Source organism: Strix aluco, chromosome 18 (genome assembly GCF_031877795.1).
Source record: "Strix aluco isolate bStrAlu1 chromosome 18, bStrAlu1.hap1, whole genome shotgun sequence".
Lineage (NCBI taxonomy): Eukaryota > Metazoa > Chordata > Aves > Strigiformes > Strigidae > Strix > Strix aluco.
This window is the reverse complement of record NC_133948.1, coordinates 9,883,347-9,897,467: the sequence shown is the minus strand read 5'-3', so window position 1 is coordinate 9,897,467 and position 14,121 is coordinate 9,883,347. Positions and strand designations below refer to the sequence as shown.

Sequence of the window (14,121 nt, the reverse complement as noted above, 5' to 3'; positions counted from 1 at the left end):
ATAGCTACCTTTGGTTTCCTTTCTGCAGACCAAGAATTTAGCACCCATCATAGAAATATCCACCACTTTTTCCACACAGTCTTACTTGTGCTTAAAAGCATTTTAACTTTTCAGCAAGTCCCAGTAACGTAAACTGGACCATTCGTGGGTTGAAAGGTGCCATTCACCACAAATAAGGAAGCAGAAACTGGTTTTATCATATGCAGTTTGATATTTATCAGCTTACTACTTGACACCATAAAGGGACTATCCAAGAACACCTACCTTTCTAATGTCCTCCAAACTCTCCCCATTCACCATGCTTGCCACTTTGGGAGCCGCTGTCGCAGTCCCAGATGCTTCCCTAATTGATGCATTTTTCTGCTCCACCTGCTGCTGTTGCTGTCTCTGTTGATACTTGAGCATCTCTGGGTTCTCAATAATGGTGGTAGACAACTGAGCTTCAGTCATTATAGCTAGGCTTTTACCATAGGTGGACTGATGAATGTTGCTCTGTAGGCATTAAAAATGTATCACACAAAAAAAGTGGCTACAACTGCTAGCATGACATCACTAATTATAACGTTTGGAATCACACAAATCTAATGGAATCCATAAAATGCAAATGCCCTCTGTATCCTTTATACACTACAGATTTTTTTCTTCCTTTATATTTTCAGCTGACACTAAATCAATATGTAAAATAATTGGAATTCAAAGCCTTAGTTGCTAATAGCAATGAGAGGAAAAAACAGCCAACAGCAATCAGTTTAAAAAGACTTGCATATATGCAAGTCAAAGAGTAATTTTAAAGTGTTTTGAAGCACCCACTCCTTGTTTCCTTAGCCAAATAATTACTTCAAATGTATAATGATGTGTAAGCAAGTGGATGTTTTCCAAATAGACTTTCTTTCCAGAATAGAAAGTAATATCACAAATTCATTTCTTGACTACTCTTTTTTAATGATTTGTAGACGAGAACACATTTTTCTGCAATATGGAAATCAGTCACTACATACTGCTATAAATAGTCCAATATTTTAATTGAATCAATACATCCCTTAAATATGATTACAAATTCTCTGAGTGCTTACTGTACCTTTTCCTCCTCGCTGAGCGGATCTCCAAGTTCATCCTGGGAAAAGTCCAAAAATGCTACTGATCCATCCATGGAACATACCAGGATACCGAGTCCATTAAGGGTCCTGAAGGAAATAAAGGTCCATCTTTGTTTTCAATCTCTTTAATTGATGCAAAGGGGCAATACAATGAATTGTTCAGTAGAAAGCATAAGATTTATTATCACAACAACTACTGACAGAACCAAAGAAGTGGGACAGCAAGGAGATAGGGTGATGGAGAGCAGCAGTCCGTGTGCCAGTATTCCTTTGGAGATTGCACACAGAAAGTTGGCATTAGAGCAATACACCTACTCATGGCACTATCAGCACCATGAAAACCTTTATGTAGGGGTAAAAGAGAATAGTGTTCACAGTGAACAATGAGAGAAAATTATAAATATATTTGCTTCACAAGACGTACAAAATTTTTGTGCTAATGTAGCTGGGTGAAGAAAGAGGCCTTCGGCAGATAAGCAATCGATACACTTCTTTTAAGGCCCTACAAACTGCTGCTTGGGGCCCATGGAGGATGAAGCTTCATCATGCGTGGGAAACAGTAACAGATAGTCCATTCCTATAAAGAGCTCACAGTCCAAATAAACAAAATAGGAAGGAGAAGGGATAAGACTCTCTTGAGAGAAGCTCTATATGTTGGGTAAATGCATCTTCTCCATCACCTGAAGCAACAGCAATAAAAAGAAAGCAAGATGTGCATCTGAGCAGTCCAAAAATCTCTGTACTGTTGCAGAAGGTGGCAAAGCTGAACGACACGAGCGTGCGGACCACACCTGAACAAGACCTAAAGAGTCCATGGCAATATCGGGATAAGATTGTGAAGCTATAATAGCACAGGAATGTATATAAATTATAGATGCTGTTAATATGTTTTGGAGGGCTTTAAGGACTTTGTTTAGCCACTTAAAAGTAGTTGTTCATGATAAAGCAGAACTCGTAGCTTGCTTAACATTTTTGCTTAACGTTGACCTGTTCTCTGATTGGAGGAATGAGATTGGGAAAGCCCCAGAACCAGTTTGGGCCAGGAAAAGGCGACGTAGTAACCACTGGCCTAAAAAACAGGAAAGAGAAAAAACCCGCCTAGGACAAGAAAAAGGACCCAATAAGAGAGAAGATGATCCCAGACCCGAATATGACTATTGGAGCAGACTATGGTGTGAGGGGCGGGAACTGAGATTGTAAGGGTATAATTGCCCAGGAAGGTCAGTGTGTGGGGTCCCTTTCCAGAGGCCCCCAGCTTGGGCTGGTTTGTGCACCACAGACAGAATGAATTATGCTTTTTATTTTGAAGGCCCTGATTCTGCTTTGGGGAACCTAGGGTTGAGCCGGAGGGAAGCAGCAGCACCTGCAGGTACGTGTGTGTGTGTGTGTGAGGAGTTGCAAGGGGCACCCGCTGGCTCAGAGGAGTCGTTTGCTGCAAAGGGACTCCAGTCCTCCCAGTTCAAGACTTGGGTGGTGTGGGTGCGACTCCTTGATTGGTGTGTGAATGCTCAGGCAGTGGCTTCTCCCTTAACAGTACCAGGCAAGAACATATGTTTGATTCTGTTATTGTTCATTATTTGGGTATTTAAGCAAACTGCACATGTTCTTGTATGTGGGGATATATTGTAACACTCTCCTGGAGGTCTCAAAAGGTTTTCTTGGTAGGAGAGAGAGAGAGAGAGGAGAAATTATACATTCTACTCTTAACGGAATGATAACCTTCCATATATAAGCTATTACTGCACATTTGAAAAAAATATTTAATGAGCTTTGACTACTAACCCAGTAACTTCCAGTTATAGAGCTCACAGAGACAGCAACATAGTGGTTTGCAGAGACTTGTTACAGACAACAGAAGAGGAAAGGGAAACAGGCAGAACTCTGAAGTCCTATCCAAACCACTCCAGCAAGGCTTAAAAATATATTACATACATCATGGCTACAGGTGTTTGAAAACGTCTCTTTTCGTGGTGGCTGATAGCATCGCATCCAGAGAAGTTAGCCTCAGCACCATGCAACTAGGTTAACCAACACTACTCCAAGTTAGAAAATGATAAAATCTTGAGAGTTTTCTGCTTGCTTAGCAGACAAAATTGCTGAGCTCCTATTGACCTCTGGATCCAAGCAATTGTTCCATGAAAACATAACCATGTTCAGATACTATGATGATGGATCCAAGTCTAAAATTCTAGAACAGAAACGAGAGAGCTGTAACAATATAATAGTATCAGATTTCTCTGAATTTACTCAGTCTGTTTTCAGCGTGGAGCACGTTTCTGGGAACATTCCACATTACTGACATTTTAGCCATACATTTCAATTTGTAAACAGGATATAAAATAACAAGCTTCCTGATGATACTTAGTCTCTCAAATATCCCACAAAACCATTTCCTCAGAAATGGCAAAATGTTAACCAGCTATTACTCCCAATGACTTTATGCCATGAAAAATGTGCAAATTGCAGATGGAGAAATAAAAAACACTACAGGAAAACAAAATATTCCAAGCTATTGTACTACAACAATAGCAGCACTTCTCATGAAATATTCCACTTACTGGCTTTCTAGCCTGAATCCGTTAATGAAAGAAAAAAGTTTTGGTTTTGAAAACTTTTTATCGTGCTTCACTAAGCTTCATGGCAAAATCTACATGGCACAGGAAGTTACACAATTGTAAGCTTTAAAATTTAGAGCATAAAACCACTAAGATTGTTACATCTATTAAGGTAGAATTTCAAAAGTTAGGAAGTGCTAGAATTAAGACAACCTATGTAATTACCTGTGTGCCCATCATGAAAAAAATAGTAGTGTTTTCTTGTACAGAACCCTTAACTCTGTAAATCACCTGAAGCATAGGTGCAGAGTATTTTTTTTAATACCATTTACTGAGTGCTCTCATGGTTATTTCTCCCTTATTATCCAAGTCTTGCAGTGAATAAAGAACTATTAACTTCTGCATTTTTATGGCCAGGCCTTAGAAAGAAAGCAGGAGAGGAGAGAGTATCACTAACTGCAGAAAGAGGAAAACAAGATTTGGGAGAGTAAACTGCTGGGGAAGTGGGTTGTCCAACCCAAATCACTAAAGATGTCCTGTGGTCTCTTGGGGAAGCTCAGCACTTGCCCTTCTGCTATGTCCTGTGGTTGGAGGATGGGGTGTGGTTGCCTGTAGCAGGTTCATTATCGCTTCAGTGAGACTTGCTACATGATCAGCCTCTGGGACTCTTCAGCACAGAGAAATTTGCACCCTTCAACATGGTGCTGCAACAACACGGTATAGCTACATTTTTACTAAAAACAAAAGCTATTGCATTTACTTTTTTTATATATGAAAAACCTTGAGGCAATGCAAATGATGAGTGAATAGTGCATATGTGTGTGTATAAATGAGTATGTATAAAACATTAAAAAAAAGGACTTTTGCTTTTGGTTTATTGTGTCCTTACGCATTTGGCCTAGAATTTGCCATAACTGTACAGTGCAATAACTTTTCATAGATGTAATGTACATAAAACTCACCAAGTCATGTTATAAAAGACCAATTCTATGAAAAAACTTCAGAGAATCAAAACAACTAGGAACTCATTCCACAGATATTTTACTGCATCATGTTCTAAATACATTAGTTTTTATTCAGTTTCAGTGTTACACAATCTCAGGTGACTACACACTAGTTGCTAATGTTACTATCAAAGATGTTGCAGCAGAACCAAAACCTTCAGGAACCAATTACTTGTGTTCCAACAGCTACAATCTGTACTGTTTTAAGGAATTTCCACTTGATAGCAACACTTTGGCTTTTGCAACAAACAGCAGAAATCAACTTACCAGGAGATGTCCATGATAGACTTGTCAAACAGCTCATGTATGACAACTAAAGGTCGTTTCAGACACGTGAGCTTAAAACAGAAGAAACAACACTCAGAAATGTAGCAATTCTACGCTACCACAGATGCTACCACAGATATTACCACACTAACACTTTCCCAGAGTCTAACAACTTTCACCAAACAAGATCTGCCCAGGAGACAGCTGTATGCCTGGTGGTGTATCTGAAGCACCTACTTACCCATTCCATTACTGGCACAGAAAAGCTTTGGAGAAAAATAGCTGACGTTCAACCCTCCCCTCCTTTCTGAAACACAGACTGAATTTCTTAACCACCTTCGCCTTTACATCACAGTCAGAGAACACTCTCTACCACTCAAAAAGTAATTCCGCAAATGCTGAAGACAGCTTCTATTCTAAGCTTTACTGAGATAAGGATGTTGCAAACTGCCAGCACAAGAGGAAGGCAGAAAACAGATTAGGTTTCCATGTCCTCACTCAGACTACTCTACCAAGAGCAAAGGGAATTTGACTCACAATTATCCTTAAAGAGGATTCCTCTACACTTATAAATCAGCTTAGTAATAAAGAACTGAATATGAGAATTCCTGGTAACATATTCTGAATCAGGCATTCTAAGCTCTTTAATGTTAAATCAATGGACTTAGTATCTACAGTATATAGTATAACTGAAATGAAACGGAAGTCAATGTGGTCTAAGATGTTTCATGCTCATAGATTCACAGATGTGGTGTAGTAGTCATCTTCAGCAGTTATTTCTTTTATGTTTCCGTAGGTCTGTGTTGTATACATACCTATTAAGCTTTTCAAGGCAAAGACTGTCTACAACTTTGCATATCTATAATACCTAGTATAACCTCAACAGGCACCCTAAACGAAATCATAGTATAATTAGAAAGTAAAATATACTGAGAGTGATACTTTGATATGGGTATGCACTGGTAGCATTGCCAGAAACAGATTTAGTGTTATGCATTTAGCGATTGATGGATAAATATCACACTGGAATCTATAAATAGTAGACTGCAGTTAGCAATTGGTGTGTGCTGGCACATGTTCTCATCACAAAGCTTTACAAATCAGTTAAATTTATTCTCTGTCCTCTGCAGTTGCCAAACAACCCGTCTTGCATTTATAAATGTAAGAATAGCTACTCTTCTTTTAGCCAGAGTAACAATTTTAGTGTAGATTTTAAAGTAAAACCCAAACTAGATATTGAAAACTTGAAAGTATACTTAAAAAGCTCATTCATTTCCACATTTCTTTCCATAGCAAAGACAGAAGCCAGGTATTGAAGTCAGAACAAAGCAGAAAGATGAGCTGTATATATGCTCAGAAACAGCTATGCTGTGCCTGCTATATTCTCCTCGTACCCATAAAAGCAAGACTAACAAAGCTAGACTCTAAGAAGGATTAATGGATAGTAAAGTCTTTTTCTTAAGACACTCACATGGAGAACAAGTAAAAGACATAGGAAGAAAATAGGGCTGAATTATGTTTATTAACTGTGGTAACACATCATTTCCCGTAACAGTTCCTCCCCCTTACCAGGGCAACATACTCTGCCACTGGCTTCTAGCTGCTTTGGCTTTGGAAAAGTGAATACCAATCCACTTCCTTCCCCCCAGCTAATCCTGTAACAACAGAGAGAAAAAAAACTAAACATGAATCTAAATATAAGACCTAGTGCTGTACACGTGACCTTTGTGCTAAACCCCCAAGTTATCCAAATGACCACATCAGTTCAAAGGCGGCAAACAAACCACTCACCCAGACAGAAAGAGATCGATCCTTACTACCAACAGCACAACAGCAGTAGGGACAGCTTGACTTGGTGGAGCTCCCATTCTTTTGTTTCTTCTTGAAGATTTTTGGATTGAATTTCTGAACAAGAGATGCCCCAAATTTTATTACAGTAATTACATTTTAGTAGGAGATCTGCTTTAAAAGCAAGTTTTCCACTTAAGAGTGAAAAAGAAACATTTCATAGAAACAAAGTCCCTAACCAGACTCCATAAGATCACTGACAAAGGTCGCATATGCTTTCTTAAGGGGCTTTCTGAATGCCTTAACAGGAATGGCAAATAATATTAATTTTACTAGTGATCAGGAAGCCACTAGAAACCTAAGTCACTTTAATCAAGTCACTTAACAGCTAACAAAGCTAGTGTTTGGCATTCCTAACATGCTCCTGTACTCCTCCTTATCTTGTTCATCTATGTCCACCTCCCTTATCACAAAAGCAAACTGCTTCCAACACGTAAACTTGATATTTTTTAATCACCGCCATGTGTTTGCTTTACTAATCCTGACACCTATCTTCACCTCTTGTCCCATTTATGCATAAAATTATCAAAAAGCACATATTAGAAGTTTTACTTCAGGGATAAATTACTATCACTCACTCACCACTACTGTAACTGCTTTCCGATGCCCTACAAAATCCATGTTGGTTTTCCATCCATCTCTCTCAATGATCTGAGCAGTAGGTCCAGAATTATTCATGGCATGAGCAGAAACAAGATAGTGACCATCAGGTGACCAGCTAAGACGCAACACATGTGTTGTCCCTCCACACTGACAAAAAAAACCATACTCGAGTTTTAAAAGTGTTTGGCAAACAAAGGATTTTTAATACAAAGTATTTAAATTTCAGATTTAGGGAATATGATTACAAAGTAAGTTTTTTGTGAATATAGAAGAATGACATTACATACTTAGCACTTCAGCCATGTTTATAGAGGTGATCTAGTGTAACTTATGAAGCCCTACCAGAAGGGGGAAAAAGCAACCAAGAGAACTTTTATAAAGGAAACAAGATGTAAGTCTTTTTGGATATCGTACACTCAGTATCTTGTTAGTGACAAGGCTGCAGCATACCAACTGCTAATGAGACTTCAGCTTGCAACACCAGCTCACACATGAACTAGGTGTTTATGGTCTATTATGAAGAATAATTGCACTAATCACAATACTGTAAGATGAATGCAAAGCACTCCACTCGCTAAGCACCAGCTTCTGTCCCCAGAAATTTGATCTCTTGATCAGTGCCATCACATAAGAGCCCTATGATGCCAGACCAAAGATCCCTCCTAAGTACTTATCTCAGTTCCGATAGTGGCCAATAGAAGATGCATACGGAAGAACGTAAGAACAATGTAATTAGTGTGTCAATATTTCCTTGGAATAACCTCTCCACTTCCAGGAATTTACTTAAGTGTTTACATAACCTGTGTAAACATTTGGCATCCATAACATTCAATGGCAATGAAAGTCTCAATTTAATCACATGTGTGAGAAAGTAGCTCTTCCCCCACCACCACCTTTTAAACCTGCCACCTGATACTTCATTTGATTTGACACTGTTAAATTAACTAATGTTTGTACAGAATCAGAGTTATTATAATTTTCATTCATTTGATAGGAATTTGCCATGAATAGCCACACATTCTGAAATACCTCATCAAAGGGTTTTGTGATGCTGGTTTCCAGCTGCCAGTCCATGGTCCGCCACACCTTCAAACTCCGATCGTCAGCCTGAGAGGCAATATATTTTCCAACAGGATCCCAGGTCAGCCCTTTCACCAAGCCAGAATGCCCCTTCAAAGTGGCAAGAATTTCTGTGCACGCAAAAATTGAGAACAGAGAGTAGTTACTGATACCTCCTTTAGGACAGACTTTTGAGGAGATTCACAGGATCTTTTTGAAACAACATATTAAATGTAACTTCCTTTAATGTACAAACAACAATATATCAACCAAACTGGAACCTGTACTTCAGCTAAGAATGATATAAAAAAAGGGATAAAGAGAACTCTGGCCAGAATAAGGGGTGCAAAACTCTTTATAAGAAATAGGTGAGAGCAGGAAGACCAGCAGAGCCCAGGCACTTCAGAACAGCACTTTCAAGCTATGGAAAGCAGCAGTTTAACTGGAACTTGTTAAACATTTACCTTCTCCTCCGCACCCAAAGATCATCACAACAAATTCAGCTTTGTGCACCAAACGCGAACTAAGTTGTGACTGAACAGACACACAAGCCTGGCAGACCTGGTAACCTACTTTCAGTCAATCTCTTGTTTATCAGACTGTGAGAGAAGAGTACTGCACAGGCTACCCACCTAGCTCGAAAGTCTAAAAACTCTGATATCAGGATTGGAAGCAACCCTAAAATAAATGGCAGTAACTAGACACTATACAATGGGAGTTTTAGCCTGCACCAAGTTAGATGGTGAGAAGCAGCCAAACAAAGGCACATGCTTCCTAACTTGTCACAGCGAAAGCTGTCCAGTGCACCAGCTGTGCCTAGCAGCGTGCTCCCTGAGAAAGAGGCCTTGGGACTCTGTGAATTGCCAGCGTTGCAGCAGTGGAAGAAGGAAAATGGCCATCAAATGTAAGACTTGAGAGCTGCTGCTACTGTGAGGCTCCCCTAGTCCGTCCTTCCTCCCCTTCATCATGTAAAGTCATGTGGCTTATTCAGCAGCAGCATTTAAAATAGGGTAAATAAGATAATGCCCCCCCTGAAGGCAAATGAATGGAAAGTCCTGTAGGTACAAAGGCAACAGGAAAAAAATATAAGCATATATAGATGTAATATCAAGCTGAAGTTCTACCTATTTGGGATTTTACAGAGAAGGTGAAAGAAAATGCATGTAATAATGACCTTCATGTAAAATTAGCAGCATGACCTGAATGTAGCTGTTGTCTACAGCAGAGTGGAATCCACTGCTCAATGCCACCCAAACTTGGAAGGAGGACTGACTCACCAGATTGCAAGTGTGCCGGCTCAAAAGACAGACAACCCATTCCCACATAGAGATTTTCACAGTCAGTGAAATACACCCATGGAGGGAAGACTTTGTCACACAGCTTTATGTACTTGCACATCTGAAATCTAAGAATTCTCACCTGGAAATTTGACAGCATTCCAGATGACAACAGTGTTATCCACACTACAGGATGCCAGCCAAGCATCATGTGGAGACCATGCTACATCCATGACATCTGTTTAAAAAAAAAGTTTCCATTTGAGACATTGATGGCAATCAGAGAATCCAAAAATCTTTTTAAAAAGAACTTGTGTGGCAACATTGCTACTATCACAGAGACATGATTATCATCTCACTGGAAGGTAAGAAAGAACATAGCAACACTCACTGTGAGTAAGGCTCTCCAACTTACACTGTTCCATGGGGAACAAAAAAACAATCCAAGGCAAAGAACACAATGTTTAGTGGTTATAAGAAGTACAAATGCCTGTATAAAGTACTTTGTCTTGTTTTTAATGAAAAAGCAACAGCAGCTATTGCAATGCACCCGCTTTATTCCAACATGTGGAGCAATCAAAGTGATTTCAATCTTGATTTTAATCATAGTTCATGTCAGTAGGTGCAAAATGCATTTGAAATTGTCTGGTTTATTCATCTTTTACATTGCTTTTCGTTATTTTTTCTAAATAAACATTCATATTCTTTGGTTTACAAAAGCTTTATCGTTTGCCAACCAGGAGATTATTCACTGCAAGTGTGAACATTTATTTAAACAAAAATACAGTTTAGCTTCCCTTATTCAGATTCGTTCTTAAGCTAGCAAATAGCAAAATATAAGTTTCTCAGTTGCTAATTTTTCTACTACATAGTTGCCAGAACTTTTCTACTACATTGCCAGAAGTCACTTGTATGAAAATCAGCATTTGATTAAGAACTACATTTTCTTTTAGATTTTCATTATTGCTCTTAAAAGTAATTACTGACTTGCCACCAAATATATGCATTTTGAGGAAGAAAATGTGACACTGAAAAACATTTTTTTTTCCAAATACATGCAAATTATGTTCATTCAACACCTTTTAACTTACCCCCTGAATGGCTTCTGAGAATTGAGACACACCTCCACTGCTCAACATTAGTAAGTTTGCTACTAGAACCAAACACAGTGCTAGGTCCAATGTACCTAAATAAAATAGAAACAGTTATCAACAGAACCACCTTGAGTTCTTCAAACTTTTTTTCTATAGAAAATCGACTGCACAGTACACTTTTATTTTATAGTCAGTTATTCCTGCAATGAAAACTGAAGGAAAAAAAAGTATTTTTTTAGAGAAAGTAATGCCAGTTATTAAAAAAAATCAGCTTCAATAAAATGTATAATTTCTGAGGATAGCAAAAAATGAAAACATTTAAGATAACTCTTCAATCTCATCAGGAAGCTTTCTTCAAGGACAGCGAGAGCAGAGAGACTGCCCAGGTTGACACACACTCCAGCCCAAGAGACAGAAGAGACCAAATCTCCAGCACCAGTGCTGTGGTGTCACAGGTTTCAGCTCCTTATGCACTAGGTGAAGCAGTGAACTTACAAAAGGCTAGCACAGGGGAGAAACACTAAGAGATGTTAGAGTCACCTACTTGAAATAAAATAGAAAATCAAGAAGGAAGAAACATGCTTACGCAGCTCGTTTCCACACCATAATCAACTTGTCATCTCCCCCTGAAGCCAAGTAAACTCCATTGTTTGACCATCGCACACAGTTCACACAAGCTGAAATGTAGAAAAGAACATTTGTAAGATGAAATATGAGAATAAGTGGTTCTGGACTGGGGACAGAGTTTATAATAAGCACAACTTGGCAGGAGACATTTAAGATTTAAGTGTGCTTTTCCCACACAAAGCAGTTACTCTGTCTGCTTTAGATAAATGAATTGGTAGTTATCTTTCAGTAGCAGTTGAGGAACTTCTTACTTTAAAGAAACCTATTCCTTATTTAAAAAAGCCTCACCAAAAGTAGTTCAAAAGAAGAAAGATTAATATTAATCTTATGAAGGAAACTGCTTGTGGTAAACAAGGTGGCATTAAGAGGGCAAAGGAAAGATATCTCTTGAAGAAAAGAAGATGCATCTTGAAGAAAAGAAGGGACATCTTGTTCAGGTAACCATACTTCTTTCAAATGTAACGTGCAATAAATCCAGAATAATTTAGAACTATAACCAATATGCTTCATATGATGTTTCCTTTATACTTATTTTTCTCTTGCCCTTTCATTTAGGTCTCCACAGTTTCTCAGAATGTGCATTATCAATTACTTTGTGGTCACAGCTGGAAAAAGCTCACAGGGAAGAGATTTCCCAAGGTAGATATTTCTCTGTACATTTTCCCACATTTTAACCACATTTTCTGCTGAATATCTAAAAAGTATATAGCCAAAGTATGAGACCACTCTGCTGTATTTTGTTGATTCTTCACCACTGGACAGGGCATGATTTTTGTAATTACAAACATGTAATGCTTAAGCTTTGGCAAATTAGCAACAGTCAGCAAAAAAAAAAAAAAGTAAAAAATAAATCTTTGTTACCTAAGTGATTGTCCATCTGACAAAGCATCTTGGGAATATTTTCATTCTTTTCATCTTCCTCTTTCAGAACAGGAGCCATATTCCAGATCACAACTTTCCCAGAATCCTGACCTGTAAGAGAACAAAAAGCCCCCACTTTTAAATACATGCAAAAAAACTTTTCAACCTAGTTTCAGAAGAGATACTAAAATTTAGGCATTACTGCAGTGGAAACTTTGGAAACATCTGCATACAGATGCCATTCCGATATAACTACATCAAGTCAGAAGTGTTTTATTTTTCTTGAAGCTATTAAAAATAAAGTTATACAGCCTTGTTCAAAAATCGTTCTGTACAAAACTGATACCAACTATTGGGATGAACTACTTATAATAAAATTGTGTTTTAAAAGAGAAAATATATTCAAACCCTAAATTGCAGTTACTGTAGCCAACGTAAAATTGTTCACTATTGTGATCCAAACAATATTTCTGCATACATTTCTTGAGCTATTCCATTTATATAATTGGATTTTTTTGTCCCAAAAGCTCTACTATTTAGCAGGTCAAAAAATCCCAACTTCACATTCAGTTCCTCTTCAAATAAAAAAGAAATTTGGCCAGCATGGCCACGACTCAATTATTGCAGCTACCATCTCAACGATGTCCAAGGGGATGAGTATTTCAGAAAATGTAACCCTGCCTTCTGCAGTAACAACAGCACTTTTCAATAGATTTTAATCACTTACATAATTATCTGTTTGTGCTGGTTTGGGCTGGGATAGTTAATTTTCTTCATAGTAGCTAGTATGGGGCTATGTTTTGGATTTGTGCTGAAAACAGTGTTGATAATTCTTGCTGAGCAGTGCTTACAGAGCCAGGGCCTTTTCTGCTCCTCACCCCACCCCACCCACGAATAGGCTGGGGGTGCACAAGGAGCTGGGAGGGGACACAGCCGGGACAGCTGACCCCAACTGACCCAAGGGATATCCCAGACCATATAACATCATGCTCAGTATATAGAGCTGGGAGAAGAAGGAGGAATGGGGGGATGTTTGGTGTGATGGCGTTTGTCTTCCCAAGTAACTGTTACACGTGATGGAGCCCTGCTTTCCTGGAGATGGCTGAGCACCTGCCTGCTGATGGAAAGAGATGAACGAATTCCTTGGTTTGCTTTGCTTGTGAGTGTGGCTTTTGCTTTACTTATTAAACTGTCTTTATCTCAACCCACGAGTTTTCTCACTTTTACTCCTCAATCTCTGCTCCATCCCACCACTGGGGAGTGAGCAAGCAGCTGTGTGTGGTGCTTAGTTGTCAGCTGGGGTTAAACCATGACACTGTGTGATGTGTTTTTAAAAGGGTCAAACCAACTGAAGTGTTGTGAAGGCACAAGATTATTACTATAGCCCAAAATTCTGCCTTCTCTCAGGGCGCAGACATACCTTGTCCTCCTGTTGCAAACTTGGTCCCATCTGGGTGAATGTCCACTGAAAATATGGGCTTTCCTGGAATTAAAGAACAAGCATCAACGTACTGAATTGTTTTACAATCAAGAGAATGCAGTAATGCCAGAAGAACCATAACTCTTCTGGTTGGCGGATAACTTTCTTCTAAAAGCTATAGTTGTAAGAATTACAGATGACTACAAGAGTTGAAAGCAATTTGATGACAGAAATGACAGCCTATTAAAAGTGTATATGGAAGTTATCATGCCATAACCAAGGATACTTAATCCAGCAGGATATGCCAAATGCCTCAAAGCAAAATAACACCACAAAGCAAGCGCCAACGAGGCAAAACTGTATTTGAGTAAGGAATTTCTTCCAGGTTTCTACAGTTCATTAGCTGATG

At 38.7% G+C, this 14,121-nt stretch overlaps 1 protein-coding gene across 2 annotated transcripts in view; it reads right to left on the bottom strand.

Annotated features, from left to right (window-relative positions):
• HIRA (histone cell cycle regulator) overlaps positions 1–14,121 on the bottom strand; it is a 39,270-nt gene that overhangs the window by 16,439 nt on the left and 8,710 nt on the right. The window contains exons 2-12 of one of the 2 annotated variants that reach the window (XM_074843994.1): positions 13,713–13,775; positions 12,293–12,403; positions 11,391–11,481; positions 10,802–10,896; positions 9,853–9,948; positions 8,404–8,564; positions 7,354–7,521; positions 6,715–6,828; positions 4,924–4,994; positions 1,079–1,184; positions 265–492 (exon numbers count right to left, since the gene is read on the bottom strand). In XM_074843994.1, the coding sequence (XP_074700095.1) occupies positions 265–492; positions 1,079–1,184; positions 4,924–4,994; positions 6,715–6,828; positions 7,354–7,521; positions 8,404–8,564; positions 9,853–9,948; positions 10,802–10,896; positions 11,391–11,481; positions 12,293–12,403; positions 13,713–13,775 (1,304 nt within the window). The remainder of the gene's footprint in view (positions 1–264; positions 493–1,078; positions 1,185–4,923; positions 4,995–6,714; positions 6,829–7,353; positions 7,522–8,403; positions 8,565–9,852; positions 9,949–10,801; positions 10,897–11,390; positions 11,482–12,292; positions 12,404–13,712; positions 13,776–14,121) is intronic. The other variant, XM_074843995.1, reaches the window with a different exon arrangement.